Consider the following 21,847-nt stretch of genomic DNA (forward strand, 5'->3'; position numbering starts at 1 on the left):
TCCCACGGACAGAGGAGCCTGGTGGGATATGGTCCATGGGGTTGCAAAAAGTCAGACACAACTGAAGTGACTTAGCACAAGGACACACACACACACACAGCTTTTAAAGTCTCAGTGGGTTACTTCAAATAAAGTAGAAACCAGAACTCTGGATATTTAGAATATTGAAAACCAGGCATTTGAGCCAAAAAAATGTTTGCCTACAAAATTTTCTTTCCTTCATTGTCTGCCAGGAAGGTTACATAAGCCTTCCTCCAGTACCACCCAAAGCCCTCAGTAAAAAGAACACACACAAATCATGACAAGATAAATGTTCCAAGTGGAAATTCAATTGTATTTATTTTTCTTATACAGAATCAGAGAAGTAAAAACCAGTACCAAACTCCAGGTAAAACAGTTTGATCTGATTGATTTTTCTGCATACTCTCTGTATGCATAGCAATTTGAATTAAAAATAAACACACATATATCATATTACAAAATGTAGAAATAATTTTTTAAAAAGTTAAAATACGAACACATAAATGATGTAGTGTGTTAGGGAAACAGTCTCTGTTGATCACCTACTTTCCCAATTAATCTATAATTTCCTTTTAACAGCTTTAGTTTGTCATAAAAGTTGCACTTCTGGAAGTTGCTTTCCATTATGAGAACATCACATGTCATTAGCAAAACTCTCTCTCTCCAGATCACCTTCTTCTCCAGAAAGATTTTCGGCCAAGCTGGAGTCAGTAGCACCCCCAGCATACTAACTGTTTCACTCTGTTTTTACTTATATTGTATAATCAGCGAAAGAAAGGCATATCACATCCTAAATTCTATGGTGAAACACTAACAATTACTTAGATTTAACAGAATTGCAAATAGGTCTTGACAATGTATTTACTTCAAGGAAATGTGTTTTATCAGGGAAAGAAAATACCTTAAAAGAAAGATTTCTGCAATTATTTTTCCATTTTTAATCTGGATGAAATGTTGAGATCTACTGATTGACTTAGGACTAAAAAGACATGATATTTGGCAGTCATTTTATAATAAGAAATATAGTATAAATAGCACCTTATCATGAATTCTGCAGGGGTTTTAACACTTACAATAATAGGAAAGAACCTTTAAAAAGTTGTTTTTAGATTTCTAGCTTTAGTGTTCTTTAACAAAGGCCATATAACATGGCCTTAAAAATAACAACAAAAATTAGATCTGGCTTCATTTATTAGTAAACATGTAGTCAAGATCTGTATCTAATTCTGGAAAAATAATTGTTATGTTCATTAATAAGTGTTCCAACTAATTTCACTAAAAAAAAATTCTTCTAGTATTTTCTAATGCCACAAGCTTACTAGGAAATTATTTCTAAAAATTGATAATACAAATCATCAATGTTTTAACTACTTAAAAAAAGGAGGGATAATTGTTTCTTTAATGTTTAATAACCTGAAAATGAATCTATAAAAATATTTTTTAAAAATACAGTAACACTGCTCAGTTTTACTAGGTCCCTTGTTTTTGAGTCTTTTTTTTTTTTTTTTTTTGCTTTTTCTTAGAAAGAATGTACAATGCTTTTTGCAATTATTGCTAACAGAAGAGAAAAAGAAATAGTGCTCCCTTCAATATAGTAGCAATAGAAACATCTACCCTCATCTCTCAGAGTGTTTTGAGAAAGAGATGGAATCAGAGGAAGAGAAACCATGGGTCCTTCAGGGGGAAAAAGTCACTTCATTGTGTTGGAAGCAACGGTAGGTTTAAGCTCTCATCTGCCTACTCACTTAACATCAGCGTGGACAGGACAACACGAGCGCTGTGCCTCCTTCTCCCACATAAAGTGCACCGAAGCCTTCTTTTCTTCTACAACAGTCTTTTGGTACAAAAGTTGTAGGAGAAAATCATTGCTTTGTTCTTTGGGGGCACCTCACACCTCCTTCTCGTCTTGCTTTTGGGGCACCGTAGCTTGTCTATTTCCAACTCACACCTAGTAGCCTTTCCACTGTATTCCCTAACGGTACTACTTCATCTCTGACCTTTACACTTGCCTTCATTCCAACAAGATAAGATGTATTCTGCCTGTCTGTCTTTTGGGAGATCAAAAAGGATCTCAGATCCCCAGCAAATAAGCCCCTTTGGGAATGGAAAGGTTCCTCTCAGAGACCTGCACTATTAATGTCTCTCAAAAAAGATATTAAATTCATAGATTATAAATAATGTCAGTTCAAAATATTAAACAATTGAGGACTTCATTGGCAATGCAGGCAGAGTGCATGCCAGGCGAACCTGATGCTCTCTCTCAGTCCTTAAAAGCTAATAAAAAACAAAAACAAAAAAAAAAATGGTTTTGGTTACATAAGAGGTACTGAGTACATATTTCATGCCTTTCTATACCAACTGTAGCAAACAGGATTAGGATAATACATCTGGGAATCAACTTTAGTGACTTCGGAAACACTAAGGGTCTCCACCATACACCCTCAGGGGGCTTTTTTGACCCGTCAGTCAGAGATCTGCTTCATCCTTCAAACAGCTTCATAGATAAGATTATTTTAAACCCTAGAAATCTTGAAAGAAGAAAAACCAACAAGGCTTCAGAATTTTAAAAGCAACAGCTCATTGTATGCCATCAGGTTGAAAGCTATGTGGTCCTGATGTTTTCAGAACAGTTTCAAAGGACAAAAATACAGTTGCCACCGATTTATCAAAAACATTTGGCTGCCCTTTGTCATCAGTCACCAAATGATAGTGCTTCATAAAATAAACATCAAGTTCTAAGCTGTAATTTTTTAAAAAAATCTAACTTGTCATTTAAAAACCTTTTGTTTAATAAATGTTCATAATTAGTACCAAACTGGTCTCTTTCATGAGACCTTGGTGTAGGAACTGTGACTAATGCCACTGCCGCTCTCCTGTTGGAAGGACTAGTTGTCTAGATGCTGTGCAGTAAAATGATGAAGGATAAACTACAAGAGGACTCTGTGTGCCTTTGTGAATACGGGTAATAAGAGCCATCAGAACCTGCATGGATTGAAAACTACATTGTATTCCAAACAGCAGAATTTTACTATCAGTACAATGATTTTTAAAGCTCTAGTTAAATATTCTTTAAAGCATTTGGTACTAATGTCATCAATACAGTTTTTGAAACTGTAAATCAGGTCGAGTTTTGTGTACATTTCCTGGACCCAGCCACCTGTCAAAAGTCACTGCCTGTGGTCATCAGTTTTTCATGGTTTATAATCAATTGATGTACAAATTTCAGCTAACACCCATAAAGCTTGGTCATGGGGTAGCAGAGAGGAAGGCAAAGAAGCAATTCTGCATAATCAATTCTGCTGCACAACCCATCACAGGAATGCAGGCTTGCAGAAAACAGAAATAAAATGTTTATTCATGTTTAACTTAAGTGACTGCCAATCAAATCCAGGCAATTATTAACCTGGCCACAAGGAAAGGAGGGAGCATGTGTGATGGAGGCAGGAGGCAGCTCACCTGCCGCCTTGCTCTGCTCCATCGCTTTTTCCAAGAGGCCCAGGAAATGTCAGGTCACGGCTGCATCCAAGCTACAATGGTATTAATTACAGCCAGGTTAGAAAAGGCTCGCTTTTGTTCAGAGCGGACTCTACATCATTGAAGAGGGGGATCAGATCTTCAGATTCCAAAGTTCCTAGATCAACGTTTGTTCCTGGAAGACAGTCAAGAAAATCAGGGAAACGGGTCTGCTGAGGGTTGATATTCATGGGTGTCTGTCCCGTGTTTTCTCCTGTAATGGAAAAGAATGAAACCATTTAAATTCTTTTATTGTAGTATAAATTGCTTTACAATGTTGTGTTGGTCTCTGCTGTACAATGAAGTGAATCAGCTACATGTATACATGTTTCTACTTCCTCCTAGACCTCCCTTACTCCCCATCCCACACTTCCAGGTCATCACAGCGCACTGAGCTGAGCTCCCTGTGCTACACAGCAGGTTCCCACTAGCTATCTATTTTACACATGGTCATATATATATGTCAATCCCAATCTCCAACTCATCCCACCTTCCCCATCCCCCCTTGTCCGCACATCTGTTCTCTATGTCTGTTCCTTTCCTGCAGAGTGAAGTAAGTCAGAAAGAGAAAAACAAATATCATATATTAACACACATATGTGGAATCTAGAAAAATAGTACAGATGAACCATATTTAATTCTTTTTTAAGGCTTCTGAAAAGAGGAACAAGTTCAATTGTCAACATAACTCTCATCTTCATTTCCACTGTGCTCACATTCCACCAGAAGATCTTATTGCTGCATGTTGCAAAATTTCATCTACTGCGTTACTGAAACTGAGTTGGTGGTGCTCACGCCTAAGAGACACAGAGATGCTGGGTGAATCTTTAATTGTTCTGGATAGACATGGTCCAGAATGGGTAAGTCCAGGGACACAGGAAAGGAGAAAATGAGGACACTGTGGATCTGACTACCATCACTGACTTCCCATGACAACGGCACGAAGAGCTGGTTTGAGTAGAGAGGCCCTGACAGTCATAAAAACCTTATCACAGAGCTATAATCCAACAATTTAATTGTAAACTCAAATTTGCTCATATCATCCTCTTTATGTTCAAAGGTAGTAGTGAGGAGGTTCTTTTAACTATGTTGTTAAAAAAAATCTTCATTGACAACTCTGGGGATCGTGTTTAAAGTATTTTAGAAAGTGGCTTCTGCAGATTGACCCCTTCACTACACATGTTCATATACCCCAAAACTATCGAGTAGTCTCACAAAGCATATGAGTTACAATGCATGGGAGCATATAGGTTTGGAGAAGTCTTGTAGTAAGGAAAATCTGTTTTATTTTGTTTAAGCCACTATCACCTCCTCGAGTCCAATTTTGGCAGAATTTATATCCTAACAGAACTAAAGTCTGCAGAACCTTGTTGAGACAATGCTATTGTAGAGGAAAGTTCAGTGTCTGGGATATGACATGAAGAACACATCCTTCATGAATGACAGGATAGGGGAAAACGAACAGATCATTGTGCCAGGAGATGGAGCTTTTTAGCTGTGTGGCCTAAGACGCACTCGCTTGTCTGAAATTGGGAGGTAGGTGCCGTATCATATCTGCCACACATGATATGAGGCTCTGGGCTTCATTCATACATAAATTAAACGGTGATTTAGTCGCTAAGTCGTGTCTGACTCTTTGTGACCTTATGGACTGTGGCGTGCTAAGCTCCTCTGTCTATAGTATTCTCCAGGCAAGGATCCTGGAGTGGGTTGCCATTTCCTTCTCCAGGGAATCTTACCAACTCAGGGATCAAATCCATGTCTCCTGCACTGCAGGCAGATTCTTTACTGACTGAGTTACCAGGGAAGCCCACAATAACACATACACAAATACAAAAACACCATAAATGTTTGTTGACTGTGCTGAGAGAACTCAGTCATGGTTAATTACATAATATCAGAACCACTGGTTCATTCCAACAGCCCCAATCAATTTTCTGAAGGGATAAAATATACCTCAAAGTCTGAGGTGCATTGATAACTATGGCCAGCTTTCACCATGGAATCATTTCTAAGAAACTTTTTCAATTAACTTCTGTGTCATACAAGTACTTTAAGCTTCCTAAGAAGCCTGCATAGAGATTTCACTATTCTAGACAAAATGGGAGAAAACTCATTTTAATAATATGCATTTTCCAAGGAGAAAAATTACTTCATAGCGACAAGGGAAACATAATCACACTTACATTTTTGGAGGTAGCAAAACTTCATGGCTTTTCTACAAACTTATAAAATATCAGTGACTCTTGGGAATATTTTATAGGACTTGCATTGCAAAAAGCAGTCATTTGAAAAATTAAAATGAGTTCAACATGACCTCAGGGTTATTGTGTTACCGACATTGAAAAACAAGGTTAGTTTAGAAAAAAAAAAAATCCAAATAACTTTTTTCTACCCAATAGATTGTAACAGAAGGAAATTAGGCTTAAAAAAAATTATCCGCCCTGAAAAATTACCTCATCTAAAGTGCTGGATGTCTTTCTTCTTCATATCCAGACAGAAATATCCACCTCAACTGATTTCCCGTTTTACATTTTCAATAACTCAAGAATTGATTTTTTTTAACCAAATAAAATTTCTGTTTTAAAAAATTCTCTTACCTTCTCTCCTCAGAAAGCATGATGAGTCTAGTTAAGGTTCTTCATTAAGGCTAACAATCTTAAAATATCTCTCCTTGGAGCAACTTTGCAACCTCATAGTCATCTTTTTGGTCATTACAGTTTTCTTCATTTGAAAAGTAGGACATATTATACAACATGGGGAATATAGCCAATATTTCACAATAACTATAAATGGAGTATCACCTTTAAAAGTTGTGAATCACTGTATCATACACCTGTAACATATAATATCGTATGGCAACTATACTTCAACTTTAAAAAAAGATGCACATTTGCATCAATAATAAAATGAATGGATGAATATAAATGAGACAGACCAAAAAAAAAAAGAAGTTCTTAGAAGGGTGTGATTATTGTAGAATATTCTAGAAAGTGGATGACCTCCAGCCTTTGCTCCTGTTATTCCATCTACTCTATCCTCCTATGTCTCTAACACTATGTCCAGCTGTTGTCTCCATGTGTATTTTACAAAGGGAGTATTTGGCTGGCTTGTCACCACTTAGCGTGTGGTCAGCATGTGAACAGTGGGTCTACCAGACCTTTTCCAGCCACATCTGAGCTCTGCCCGTCCCTTGGTTTTTCCTTTTCTTGTTCCTGTGTAATTAACTACACGCCTCCCCTTGAGGGGGCTTATGCCCACCTCCTATAAAGACTTCACAGATGTGACTGTAAATTCAGCACTCACTGCTGCTGCTGCTGCTAAGTCGCTTCAGTCATGTCCCACTCTGTGCGACCCCATAGACAGCAGCCCACCAGGCTCCCCCGCCCCTGGGATTCTCCAGGCAAGAACACTGGAGTGGGTTGCCATTTCCTTCTCCAATGCATGAAAGTGAAAAGTGAAAGGGAAGTCGCTCAGTCGTTTCTGACTCTTAGTGACCCCATGGACTGCAGTCATGGGATTTTCCAGGCAAGAGTACTGGAGTGGGGTGCCACTGCCTTCTCCATCAGTACTCACTAAGCCAGGCTAACCTGGAACCCCAACATTTAATAGGACTAATTTCATCCTTCTCAGGAGAAGAGGACTTTGTGCCAAGCACTATGGCTTCATGATGCCTCACCACTGTACCAGGTATGCACATTACTCCCACTTTACAGGTGAGAAATCTGAGGCCCTGGGAGGTTACGTAACTTACCAAAGTTACTACTAAAAAGTAGAGAAGCAAAGATCCAATTCAGGTGGACTGTCTGCAAGGACTATGTTCTATACAGGACATGACTTAATTCCACATTTTGGTTTCAAAACATTCCCTACTTATCTACTTGATGTCATTTTAAAAAGCCAAAGACTAGAGTCCATCTTTGTTTACATTTTAAAGTCAAGCTAGGGACTTCCCTAGTCCTCTAGTGGCTACAGCTCCACCATCCCAGCGCAAAAGGTCTGGGTTCAATCTCTGGACTAGATCTCACATGCTGCAACCAAGACCTGGCACAGCCAAATAAATAAATACTTTTTAAAAAATGTCTAGCTAGTGGGAAGTTGCTGTATAGCACGGGGAGCTCAGCCTGGTGCTCTGTGATGACCTAGAGGGGTGGGAGGGAAGGTCAGGAAGGAGGGGATTATGTATATTAATGGCTGCTTCACCTGTTGTACACCAGAAACCAACACAGCATTATAGAACAATTATCTTCCAATTAAAAACAACAAAAAAATTTTTTTAATGTCAAACTTGCTTAGATTTCGATTTCCTGAAGTCTTTTCTTATTTAACTTTGCCTTTTATGTTTACTAGCTTTCCAATGTTGAAAAGATGAAAGCAAACAATTATTAAACACGGGAAGGAGCCACTTCATTAAGCTGTTTCAAAGAGGACAAGATAAATCTCACACCAAAAAATAAAGAGAAGGATGAAGAAAGAGAGGGTGGGAGGCAGGAAGGGAGGCAGAAGGCTGAAGTAATAAATTGAAGACTAACAAAACAAACAGTTCAAACTATTCCTGGGTGACTCCTCACAAGACAGTCTGTGCAATTCTCTAAACACATAGATGATAGGATGCACGGAGAGCCCGGAACAGCTGCTCCTATGTTCTGGCAGAGTCTGCATCTTGTCTGACCAACTGTTTAGTTTCAGAGCACAAAGCACAGCCATCGAGGACCAGAAGGTAACAAACAGGTCCTCTGGACAATGGCACGGGGGAAGACAATCCTTTTCATCACAGAACAAATTTCTATCATCAGTGGTGATGGAGGAGAAACTTACACGAGCAGCTCCAAAGAGCGGGCACGTCAGCTATTATTTATTTTTTTAAGTCTATTTTTATGTTGTTGTTTTTTTTTTTAATTGAAATATAGTTGATTTACAGTGTCGTGTTAGTTTTAGGTATACAGCAAAGCAATTCAGTTGTACATATATATTCTTTTCCAGATTCTTTTTCATTACATGTTATTTCAAGATACTGAATAGAGTTTCCTGTGCTATACAGTAGGTCCTGGTTGTGAGCTGTCATTTAATTTTGGTTCAAAAGAGTATCTTCTGGGAGTTTAGGACTTTGACAATTAAATCTAGACCAAGTTTGGAGGCCTTGCTCCTGGAGAAGTAGAGAAAAAGAGGTAACCAGGAAGCCAGCTGAGGCCTAGCCTGAAGGCAGAGCAGGCCGGGAACTACTTAAATTTAATTGCTGAAGGAAGACATTGTTAGGACTTGGAGCTGACAATTTAGAATCCTTTGAGTTGCTTAAGTTTCCAAAAGCCCACTGCCAATTGCTTCCCAAATGCAATAATAACATGAAAAGCTGCGTACTGGTGGCCTGTACATTATAACAAAAAGCTAGAAAAGTATAAATATTCAATTGTAAAAGAATGGTAAAGCAGACAGCGGTATATTAATGCAACTGTGAGGAAAGGGCTAAATAAAGCAGACAAGAAATGGAAGGGAGAGAGGAAAGGAGGGAGGGAAGGAAGGAGAAAAGAAAGAAAAAAAGCAGAAAGTAAAATCCTGTGCCCATATATAAAACTGTATTTGTATAAACTATGGGGAAGGAGGTGGAGTTTACTAATGGTGCTTGGGTTCTGGGGGCTTTGAAGCTGTCAGTTAATGTTGTTGAAGTTAAGTGTTCCTGGTTGGATTTTAGAACTGAGAGGATCACTGCATAGGGCACAGGTTTGAACCCTGGTTGGGGACCTAAGATCCTACACGCCTCGCAGTGTGGTCAAAAAAAAAAAAGGAATTGAGAGGACTAAAGAGACAATTTCAAAGTCCAAACCCACTGCAAGGTTTCACAGGCTTGGCCCCTACCCGTGTCCATCTCATCCACGTTGCTGAGGAAGTCCTCTGGAGTCGTGGGGACACTGTAGCACCCCAGCCCCAGGCCACTGTCGGTGCTCTGCTCCCTCGAATGATATGGCCCCCTACAGAGCAAAAGATGGGAAGACGTTTTAAAATTAAAATATAATCATGAAGACCCCCAGCTAAAGTAGATCTGCCTGATGTTCCAGATAACAAAGGGAGGTGGACTTTGAACCTCGTTTTAATTTTGAAACATATATCCCTGTGTCGAAATTAATCAACTGTAAGCAAAGAAAAAACCAACTGGCCAGTCATAATAAATTGACACTGATTCCCTTTTCATCTGAAAACAATAAAATAAAATAACAATACATATAGAGAATGATACCATTTATGTAAATTTTAAAAAACCTAAAAAATATGTTGAATATTGCTTCTGGATACAGACATTGATAGGCAGTGTGTGTGTGTGTGTGTGTTTGCACACATGCACAGTGCGTCCAACCCTTTGCGGCCCCATGGACTGTAGGCCGCCAGGCTTCTCTGTCCATGGAATTGTAAGAATACTGGACTGGGTTGCCATTTCCTCCTTCAGGGGATGTTCCTGACACATGGATCAAACCCACCTCTTTTGTGTCTCCTGCACTGGCAGGTAATTCTTTATCAGTAGTGCCAACTGGGAAGCCTTTGACAGGCAATGAGAAGTATAAAAATAGGTGTGATGGATATACATCAATATCCAAATGGTGGCTACCACTAGGCAGGGAAGAAGAAAAAGAAATGTATTTCAGGGGTGGTGGGGAAGAGTTTAAATATTAGTTGTAATATTTTATTAAAAAAAAATAAGATCAATGTAAATATGGAAAACCTGGGTGTTGGGTATGTGGGTAGATCTCAAGTTATTCTTTACATTTTTTCTGGACATTTGAATTATTTTTGTATCCGTCATTTAGAAACTCCTTTCCTTCAGTATTTTGATTACTGTTTGTTTTCATTCTTCTATTTTTAGTAACTTTCATAACTGTATTTGCTTGTTGCCTGAAGCCTCCACAAGGGCAGAAAAGACACAGGAAATACAAAACTGCCCTTTATTTGGGTTTAAAAGGCTACAATTAAGGTTGACTACTTCTACTCATGAAGATATTTCTGGTTCAATTACCTTTCCTTCTGCTCATATATTTCATATTTTAAAACAACACGTCTTTGTTTTATTTCATTCTTTAATTGTGAAATAATTTTAGACTCACATAGAAGATGTAAAAAGAGTACAGAGCTCCTGTGCATGCTGTGTGCATTTTCCCCAAGGACACGGTACATAACCACAATAGGAGGATCAATATCAGGAACTGACAATGTATAACTATTAACTGGCTTCCCTGGTGGCTCAGTGGTAAAGAATCTGCCTACCAAAGTAGGAGACCTGGGTTTGATCCCTGGGTCGGGAAGATCACCCAAAGAAGGAAATGGCAACCCACTCCAGTATTCTTGCCTGGGAAATCCCATAGACAGAAGGGCCTGGTGGGCTACAGTCCATGAGGTCGCAACAGAGTCCATAACTTCATGCCTAAACAACAACCATAATAATACTATTAACTAACACCTTATTCATATTTCATCACAAATATCACCTCTTATTTGTTTTGCTCCTATTTGCCACATAACAAGTTTTTATCTCCATTGGCTATATCAAACCACAAGATTCTTCTAAATAATTACTACAAACACCATGCTATTGAAATCATAAATTCATCCCTATTTTCAAATTATTGACTAGGGGTTTACTCCATGCCATAGCATCAATTTTTAAATTTGAGATTAAAAAAAAAAAATTGGTGACTTCTTGTTTGCTTTTATTTTTTTCTGCCATGTCCCTCCACACCCTCCCTCTGTCCTCACCCCAACCTCCCAGCTCCCCAACTTTTCCCAATATAAACAAAGATCCATTATACTCTAAACCTCATAATAAAGAAAGCAAAAATAAGTGGCCTTAAAATGTTGACTTACCCATTGAGGAAAGGATCTGAGCTATTATTAGTGATGGATCTCATGTCTGGGGTCATGGCAGGAGGGTTGACAGCAGCCTGAACCGTGGCTAGAGTCTCAGCCTCCATGGGGAGCTGTCTACAGAGGGCAGCTTCCTGCAGAAAGATGACAGTCAGGGGGAGAGGCAACGGTGATTCGCTTGTTACCAAGATTGGAGCAAAGGATGCTTCACGTAAAAACTTTTCACCAAACACAAAAGCACTTTATGTTTATTCCTCATAAGTCAGAATCATCAGGAAATCATTAGTGTTCTTTCTATGAAGAAGTCTTACAGGCATAAGTCACTTTCTCACAGACACCAAGTTAATGAGAAGCTCATGTTAATATCTGCCCTCAAAGCACTGATGGAGCAACTGTCCAACCCATCCAAATTGCTTAAACACCCAAATCATATAAAGACCTCTCAAGACACTTTCTCAAGGACAAGGCTATTTTTACCCCAAGGGATCAGACCAAATCTAAGTCAATCAAAGCAACTGGACTCTTCTGGACTAGCAGGTACATTCTGGTCTTTGCCACTTACAGCCCAGTAAAGCTGTGGAATTACAGAGTTCAGGCTCTGTGTTAAATCACAACTGGCAGTTTTAGATGATAATCACGAGAGCAAAGCAACCAGTTTAAAAGTTTGTTAGTCAATCGGTTTTTCTATTTGACTAATTATTCTGTCCACTAAAATGGCTGAAGTTTGGAGAAGCATGCAGATCCAATCCAGATCTCACTTGATTAACTGTTTGATAGCATATGGATTTCATTAGCAAAAGTTAAAACACCAGCATTTTTTTTTTTAAAGCTAACATGATTTTGCCAAGGAGAGTCCATCCAAAAAGTTACAAATTTGACTGCAATTACTTTCTCTAGATATAACCTCCAGGGAGTCTCTCCTATTTTGACAAACATGACCAGACATCAGATTCCTTTCAAATTTGCTGCTGTTTCCAGAGAATAAAACTTCTGTATATTTTCCCATGTGTCCAAAACCTAAGTTAGGCCCTTCCCATGTTTATGCCTATGAGTTTCCCACTACCCAAGCTGAATCACTGGTCTTGCCATCCATCAAACCCCAAACCAAGGCTACCACAGCACACAGAATATTCAGGCCATCTAAGTTAGATCTCTTCCAGCCCTAAGCAGTGATGATTTTAGACAGCAACAGAGTAACTGCTGTCTAGACAAGTCTAGTGAAGTCATCGGCTATAAAAACTTTCGGTTACTAGGGTTCATCATACTGTTCCTAGGAGTTACGGTAGCATGACTATTACAAACCATGAAGATCTGATAGATAAGAAACTGCATTTTTAATTTATACTGAAATAAATACCCTGTCTAGAAAGGGCTCCTGGTTCACCTCTGTTCATCCAGATTTCAAATAATTCAATACTTAACTAACCTAAATTTTACTCAGTAATCTATGAAAACCAAACCACCCCCCCAAAAAAGGAGATTTTTAAAGGGGGGTTTTAGTCCATAATTCCAATCTTAGAAGGACCTTCTGAATACATGTAGAAAAACTGAATTATTTGCTATAGTTGTCTTCCTTATCTTCTAACCAAAGCTTACCTAGAGGCTTCACACATAAGAATAACAGGGGTTGGACCTGGTGTAAGGAACACAGAGCCCACCAACCCTTCAAACACACTCATATACACACACCACAGTCTGAAAACAGCTAGTCAATGATGTAATTTTTAGTCCCTTATAGACAGTAAATGCAAAGATCCTTCAGGCAATAACCTTCATTATCCAAAAAAGAAAATCAACTTTAACTAGAATATTCCCATTCTCCAACCATGCTGAATAAATGTGGAGTTTACCCCTAAACAGCTATCCTTTTAAACATATAATTTGAAGAGATTGATGCACTTCTTTACATGTGATGCAATTTTACCACCATATTTCTTAAGAATACTAGATAAATTTGCAATTTCCAGATGGTCTGAATTTAAACCTAATAAGAATCATTTCTGGAACTTCAATGGATAAAAATATATATATATACAATATATATGAATTATTATTACAGAAATATATAAAATAATACAGTTTTAATATTTTAAGCTTTCCTGTTCATTTAAGTTACTCCTGGGATAGTTCTAATAGAGTATTTATTTTAAAAGAATGCTTGTGAGTGGCTAAATATATAAACAAAATTCAAAAGGACTATTTATAATAAGCATCACTATGAACAAAGCTAGTGGAGGTGATGGAATTCCAGTTGAGCTATTTCAAATCCTGAAAGATGATGCTGTAAAAGTGCTGCACTCATTATGCCAGCAAATTTAGAAAACTTAGAAGTGGCCACAGGACTGGAAAAGGTCAGCTTTCATTCCAATCCCAAAGAAAGCCAATGCCAAAGAATGCTCAAACTACCACACAATTGCACTCATCTCACACGCTAGTAAAGTAATGCTCAAAATTCTCCCAGCCAGGCTTCAGCAATACGTGAACCGTGAACTTCCTGATGTTCAAGCTGGTTTTAGAAAAGGCAGAGGAACCAGAGATCAAATTGCCAACATCTGCTGGATCACAGAAAAAGCAAGAGAGTTCCAGAAAAACATCTATTTCTGCTTTATTGACCATGCCAAAGCCTTTCACTGTGTGGATCACAATAAACTGTGGAAAATTCTGAAAGAGATGGGAATACCAGACAACCTGACCCGCCTTTTGAAAAACCTATATGCAGGTCAGGAAGCAACAGTTAGAACTGGACATGGAACAACAGACTGGTTCCAAATAGGAAAAGGAGTACGTCAAGGCTGTATCTTGTCACCCTGTTTATTTAACTTCTATGCAGAGTACATCATGAGAAACGCTGGGCTGGAAGAAGCACAAGCTGGAATCAAGATTGCTGGGAGAAATGTGAATAACCTCAGATATGCAGATGACACCACCCTTATGGCAGAAAGTGAAAAGGAACTAAAAAGCCTCTTGATGAAAGTGAAATAGGAGAATGAAAAAGTTGGCTTAAAGCTCAACATTCAGAAAACGAAGATCATGGCATCTGGTCCCATCACTTCATGGGAAATAGATGGGGAAACAGTGGAAACAGAGTCAGACTTTATTTTGGGGGGCTCCAAAATCACTGCAGATGGTGATTGCAGCCATGAAATTAAAAGATGCTTACTCCTTGGAAGGAAAGTTATGACCAACCTAGATAGCATATTCAAAAGCAGAGACATTACTTTGCCCACAAAGGTCCATCTAGTCAAGACTATGGTTTTTCCAGTGGTCATGTATGGATGTGAGAGTTGGACTGTGAAGAAAGCTGAGCGCCAAAGAATTGATGCTTTTGAACTGTGGTGTTGGAGAAGATTCTTGAGAGTCCTTTGGACTACAAGGAGATCCAACCAGTCCATCCTAAAGGAGATCAGTCCTGGGTGTTCATTGGAAGGACTGATGCTGAAGCTGAAACTCCAATACTTTGGCCACCTCATGTGAAGAGTTGACTCATTGGAAAAGACCCTGATGCTGGGAGGGATTGGGGGCAGGAGGAGAAGGGGACGACAGAGGATGAGATGGCTGGATGGCATCACCGACTCGATGGACATGAGTTTGGGTAAACTCTGGCAGTTGGTGATGGGCCTGGCGTGCTGCGATTCATGGGGTCACTAAGAGTAGGATACAACCGAGTGACTCAACTGAACTGATTTATAATAACCAAAGCTGGGTGAATTTTATACTATATTGGTGAAAACGATTAATGGTGCCATTTCACTTCTCCTCCCTTTATTTTAAATGAAAGATACCTGAAGTTCCATTCCTCCACATCCGTATTTTCCAAATGATTCAATACTTTGAGGATTTGACCCCATTATCATAAGAGGCAATGCTTTGTTCTGCCTGTAGGGGGCTCACGATATCATTTTCACCTTGAAATAACCAACAAATGAGAGACGATAATGTGTTGAATATACCTGAAAACTAGCTCCGAAATATAAATTAGGCCAGTCTGAGATAGAAAGGTTTTCAGGGTGGGGGATGATGCAACACTTTCTTCGAGATTATTATGAGACCATTCTTAAGTCACAGCAGCCACTGTGAAGGTGATGTTGGCCCCGGGCTCTAAACCCACATGCTCCCTATCCACATGCTCCCTATCCACAGTGGCCCACAAAGCCTGCCTGACATCACTGGCCATGTCTCCTCCTTTGTCTGGGACATGTTCCCCCTCACTCCCTCATTCCCTCCCCACTGTTCCTCCCACTTTTGGCCTCTGTTCCAACTGTTCCTTCTGCTTGGAACACACTGCTCAGATCTTCCCAAAGTTCATTCCCTCACTGATGACTGTCTCAACAGATGCAATCTCTTCAGAGATTACATTAAATGTTCTTCATGGCAACTGACATATTTACTGTCTGTCCTTCTCTTTAGAGTGTAAGGTCCAGAGGAAAGAGATCTTACTTATCATGTTCACTTCTGTGTCCCCACTGTGTATAACAGCCCAGACATATACTAGGTACTTGATAAATATTCACTCAGTGAAGAAATGAAAATATCACTGGAATTCAAATGGAAATATTTTCAATTATAATTAATAACAAAAGAAAAATTAACTAAGAACATTCAATTCTCACCCCCAACCACAAATATGAGTAAAACAACAGTCTATTGTATACATCCCAACTAGCCAGGCTTATATGCCATCCTACTGAAATGATCCTACTGCGTTTTTCCTGCTCCCAACACAGAAGATGAGCAGAAGGCCAAAGTCGCCAGGAGCAGCATCTGGGGCCAGATGCTTGGGTCTGAACCCTGGCCATGCCATCTCCCAGCCAGTTATTTAATATTTTTGTTCCTGATATGTAAACTGGGGATAATAATAGAATCCACCCAATAGGAAAGCTGTGGTGATAAATGAGGTAATTCACTGTGTGCACAGAACAGTGCTGGCATACAAGATCATTTAATAAGTGTTAACTAAATATTATTATTAATGGCACCTCATGTTCTGTATTCCAATCCCAACAAAACTAAAGTAAAAATAAACCATCTTAAAAGTCACACTACAACATGGAGCTAATCCACTTTGAGTGGTTTGACACTTTTTCCTGATCAGCTTTCACCTTGGAAGATTATACCAAGTGTGAAATTCATCATGAGTCAGCAAGGCTAAAAATATAGCTTAAAAAAAAACAAAACACGAACAGGTTTGTAAACCTTTTTATATAACATAAAATTAAATTTTAATGTAATTGGACAGTAATGAGAAGCTTCATATATATTTAATAATATATTGCATATTTAGAATTTTTAAAGGTCTAGTCTCTTTTTGAATGAAAATAAGTTTCCTACTTCTGTTCATAAATTGAAGAAGAGCAGTACAAAATCTAAGGCTTGGAAATAAAAGAACTAACCTCACTGACATGTCCTCATCCTGACATGTCCTCATGCACACAAGGGAGGATTTTTATTAAAAAAAAAAACAAAAAAACACTAAATTTAGGTATAAAATTAAGCCCTAGATCCAGTGTGATTTTAGCTGCCACATGACATCCCCTCCCCCCTCACATGGGCAGAAATGAAAGGCAAACACCTGACTTTAGTTTGACTAAGACATGGAGTGGAGGCTGATGGAACAAAAACAGCTGAGGCAAGGCTGAAGATGGAGCACTGGACCAAGTGAACTGATTCGCAAACGGGGACAGTTGAACAAGGCTGGTCTAGGATGTGACTCAGACCTCCAACTCAGAGCTGGCGGTGCAGCTGCCCTAACCCCGTGCTCCCTCCCCACCTCCCCCCAGTCCAAGCAGGATAACAGAAGCTAAGCTGGAAGCACATCTGAGCCTTTGGTTTGTCTCTCACCTTCTACCTCCACTCCAGGTCAGCAAGTCTATTCACAGATCCCCTCCCAGTGTCCCTTCCACTGCCACCCACCTGTCCTCCCAAACAAGTCTACAGTTTCCTGGACTTGTCAGTACTTTGGGTCCCCCTTCATCAGGCCATTTCTCCTCCACCTTTAGAGGTTCTGTTCCACTGCCTTTTTTCCAGAATGCCTTTCCTGACGACCACAGCAAGCCACCACCTGCCCCTCTCCCAGCCCTGAAGTCCAAAATAACATGTCCATCTGGGGTCTGAAACTTCATGTCTCACAAGTACATTCCTCACCTGGCCATAGAGCAGCTCTTCCTGCTAACTTCAAGTTTTTTCTTAATGCCATCACCACCTCTCCTCCTTCCAAATCTCAGCCAACTGTCTCCCAAAGATCCCACAAAGATTCATTCATTTGCACCTATATTTATTAAAAAAAAAAAAAATACTATGGAGAGGGCTTCCCTGGTGTTTCAGTGGTAAAGAATCTGCCTGCCAATGCAGGAGACATGGGTTCGATCCCTGGTCCAGGAAGATCCCACATGCCTCCAAGCAACTAAGCCGAAGCACCACAACTACCGAGCCTGTGCTTTAGAGCCCAGGAGCTGTAATTACTGAGCCCACATGCCACAAATAATGAAGCCTGCATGCCCTAGAGCCCATGCTCTGCAACAAAAGAAGCTACAGCAATGAGAAGCCCTCACACCACAACTAGAAAATAGGCCCCACTCGTCGCAACTAGAGAAAAGCCTGAGCAGCGATGAAGACCCAGTGCAGCCAAAAATAATAAATAAAAATTATTTTTAAAAAATACTATTGAGACTATCAGAGGCCAGGCACCTCAGCAGCAGGCATATAGCAATGAAAAATACAGATAGTGCCCTGCTCAGTGAGGATTCTAGAGGGGAAACAGGTTACAACAAAAAATAATGGACAAGGGCCATGCCTAGTAGGGTCTCTCTCCCTGACATCTACATGCTCCAAACCTTCTTTCCAACTCAAGTAGTCAGCACAGCTTCTGTTTCTACTGCATTCAAGGATCTACCAACCTCCACATGCAAGACTGCATCCAGAACTCTGTTCTACACTGTCACGATTTTTACAGAGTTATCAAAGGAGAAAATTCAACATGGGAAGAGGTCAGGGTATTATGTCTATGAAGAAGCAAGTGAAAGTGAAGTTGCTCAGTTGTGCCCGACTCTTTGTAACCCCATGAGTCGACTGTATAGCCCATCAGGCTCCTCTCTGTCCATAGATTTCCCAGGCAAGAATACTGGAGTGGGTTCCTCCTCCAGGGGACCTTCCTGAGCCAGGGATCAAACCTGCATGTCCCGCATTGCAGGCAGATTCTTTACCATCTGAGCCACCAGGAAAGTCCCATGAAGAAACAAGGCGACTGTTTAAAAGAGATACTGAGTGGCAACTGTGGCTCTCAAACTATTAATGGACTGTCACATGGAAGAAGGAAGATTCCTCTATCCCAGATTGGAGCCACATCTGATGTAGTCCATTCATTGGTAGGACTGGCTGCTTCTCAATTCTCTGGGCTACTGGCCACTGGAATTTTCAAACACTTGTTGAGGCGTAAATGCTACTGGACATGACCTGGGCTTGGCATAGGAAAAAAAAGTGTTCTTGGAATCAAAATGATGAAAGCTTAAATCCTAGCTCAGCTACTCCTTAGATATAGCATCTTGGACTACACTTTTTTTCAGTTTGTTAATCTGGAAAAAAAATGACTTTTAAGATTTATCTTGCTGGCTGGTTATAAAGATTAAAAAGCATATTTATCAAGAACCTGGCACAGGGAGGCAGCTAATAAAATGAGCTACTGATGGCGCTAAATGTTTTAGGATACAAAGATATTAGCTAATACTTGCGTATCACTTACAACTTGTGAAGCACCGTCCTAAGTGTGCCAACATACTATTTCATTTCATCCTCGACAGCCCAGCTCTCTCCATTTTATAGATGAGGACACTGAGGCGCAGACAGGCTAAGCAACTTTCCCAGGATCTGGCCCCAGAGTCTGTTCTCACAGCCACTACACAGTCAGCGGCAGAGAGAGGAAAGCCAAGGACTGAGGTTGGCAGACCTCAAGACCTCAAACTGTCAGCCCTTTCACCTACTAGCTGTGGGACCTGGGCGCGTTCTCTCATTTCTCTGAGCCTGCTTTCACAGTCAGAACATGGAAATGCCAGTCCCCGCCTTCTTCAGGTTGTGTTGGTGCGCTTAGTTGTCCAGCTGTGTCTCTGCAACCCCATGGACTATAGCCCGCCAGGATCCTCTGTCCATTGAGATGCTCCAGGCAAGAATACTGCAGTGGGTTGTCATGCCCTCCTCCAGGGGATCTTCCCAACCCAGGGATTGAACCCAGGTCTCCCGCATTGCGGGCAGATTTTTTAAGGTCTGAGCCACCAGGGGAGCCTAAGAATACTGGAGTGGATAGCCTATCCCTATCCAAAGTATTTTCTGAACCCAGGAATCAAACCCGGGTCTCCTGCATTACAGGCGGATTCTTTACCAGCTGAGCTACAAGGGAGCTGAGCTTCAGGCAGTTTAGAGGACTTAACAAACCATCCTGTTTCACTTCCTGAACACACTTTCTCTCTCTGAATTGGAAGAGAGATCGAACTGGCCTCTCTGATCCGTTTCAATGTATATGGGTAGAGCTAGTGTCCCGGGAATTCACAAGCACAGCCAGCAGAGTTACAAGTTAAGATGTTAAAGGCCAGTTTTCAGAAAGATCTGGAAAGCTGCCCCTGGTAACCCCACCCCTACCCTCCTCCACCACAACTTTATTTTTTTGTCTACATCCAAGCTGGGGGCAGAGAAGGCAATGGCACCCCACTCCAGTACTCTTGCCTGGAAAATCCCATGGACGGAGGAGCCTGGTAGGCTGCAGTCCATGGGGTCGCTAAGAGTTGGACACAACTGAGCGACTTCACTTTCACTTTTCACTTTCATAAATTGGAGAAGGAAATGGCAACCCACTCCAGTGTTCTTGCCTAGAGAATCCCAGGGCCGGGGGAGCCTGGTGGGCTGCCGTCTATGGGGTCGCACAGAGTCGGACACGACTGACACGACTTAGCAGCAGCAGCAAGCTGGGGGTGTAAAGACTGGTACAAGATAAAGGCCTGAGAATCTCCTTCAGAGTTTGTGGTCTTCCATCTAGCTTCCTGAAGCGAATAATTATATATATATGTGGGTTTAAAAGTGCCCTCTCCTAGGGGCTGGGGATGGGATGGTGTTTAAAATAGCTGGAGGGGTTAGTAGGTGAAAGACAAATGCTGATTCATAAGAGGAAGATGTCCCTGGAAGAGAACTTCAAACCTCCTCGCCTTCCAGCACCCCACTGGCCTGCCGCCTGCCCATGGAATAAATCAACAGAGGAGGTGAGAAAGTAAACAGCAGTTGAAAGTGCCCTGTAGCCCTGTCCGTCCTGGGTGAAGGGAGTGTCTCTCGCCAGCCAGCCAGCTCTGGCCCTCGCTGGAATGTACTTCAAAGACAAAGGAAGACAATAACTTCTTCTGAGGGTGATCTGTTTAAGTGTGTGTGGCCAGGGATACTACAAAAATGGAACACTGGATTGTTCTAATTATAAGGGGTGGAGTGAGTAGAAACAAATGAAAAAAAAAAGAAAAGAAAGACAATATTTTGAAATCTTAACATTAAAAAAATTATTGTGGTGCAGAGAAGTTGCTCTCGCTGCCAAAACCCTGAGGGACTTCAGAGGCAGAATGCCGAATTATTGACCTTCTTTACAGGGGGGCACAAAACCCCATGCCCAGTGTAAATTTCTTTTTAACTCTGTGCCAAGGGATTCTAGAACTTTATTGTCACATTTCCTGGAGGCTCTCTTTGGAAATACCTCATCACACAGGCTCAGCTGCCAGACCCAGGCTGTCGCTAGGAAAGAATATTCAAAACTCTGACACTCTGGGAAAGACATTTGTTGAGTCCCTAATTATTAACCACGGCCTTCTTGACACTCTTTAATTCAAGATGTATAAAACAGTTTTGTGTTGTTCCATAATCTCTGTTATCCTTTAGAATCACATTAACGGAAACATTATAATTTAGATATTCTCCTCTTCACTTAAAAAAACAAAAAGTAGCTGAATCGATTTCAAGATGGAGTATTTCTTTATACCTCAGAGATCTTACCAAGGTCAGAAATATGAAGCTGCTTTTCCTCTGTTCAAACTTGGTGAACCTCCATTTTAAAAACTGTGTTTGTACTACTCAGCCATAAAAAAAAACAAAATTTTGCCATCTGCAACAGCACGGGTGGGCCCGGAGGGCACTATGCCAAGTGAAATAAGTCAGACAGAGAAAGACAATGTGCAATATCGCTTACATGTGGAATTAAAAATTACAAGAAACTAGCAAATATGACAGACACAGAGAACAAACCAGTGGTTACCAGTGCGGGAGTTGGGGGTAATACATGGGTGGGGGAGAGGAAGATACACACTATTGGGTGTAAGATAGGCTAAAAGGATGTACTGTACAACATGGACAATACGGCCAATGCCATGTAATTGGAAATGAAAAGGAAAGTTTAAAAATTATCTAAAAAATTTCAAGAACCTATAATGGAAAATAACCTGAAAAAAGA

At 40.4% G+C, this 21,847-nt stretch overlaps 1 protein-coding gene across 2 annotated transcripts in view; it reads right to left on the reverse strand.

Moving 5' to 3' along the window:
* Window positions 1-313: 313 nt before the first annotated feature.
* The window catches only part of WWTR1 (WW domain containing transcription regulator 1), a 149,038-nt gene continuing 127,504 nt past the window's right edge, over window positions 314-21,847 (reverse strand). For both annotated transcript variants that reach the window (XM_086387961.1, XM_086388039.1), the window contains exons 5-7: window positions 11,383-11,516; window positions 9,388-9,500; window positions 314-3,748 (exon numbers count right to left, since the gene is read on the reverse strand). In XM_086387961.1, the coding sequence (XP_086244087.1) occupies window positions 3,564-3,748; window positions 9,388-9,500; window positions 11,383-11,516 (432 nt within the window). In that variant the 3' untranslated portion in view covers window positions 314-3,563. The remainder of the gene's footprint in view (window positions 3,749-9,387; window positions 9,501-11,382; window positions 11,517-21,847) is intronic.

This window comes from Bos grunniens, chromosome 1 (assembly GCF_055505025.1).
Source record: "Bos grunniens cultivar Pamir isolate PY7600 chromosome 1, Bosgru_T2T1.0, whole genome shotgun sequence".
In the NCBI taxonomy this organism is placed as follows: Eukaryota; Metazoa; Chordata; class Mammalia; order Artiodactyla; family Bovidae; genus Bos; species Bos grunniens.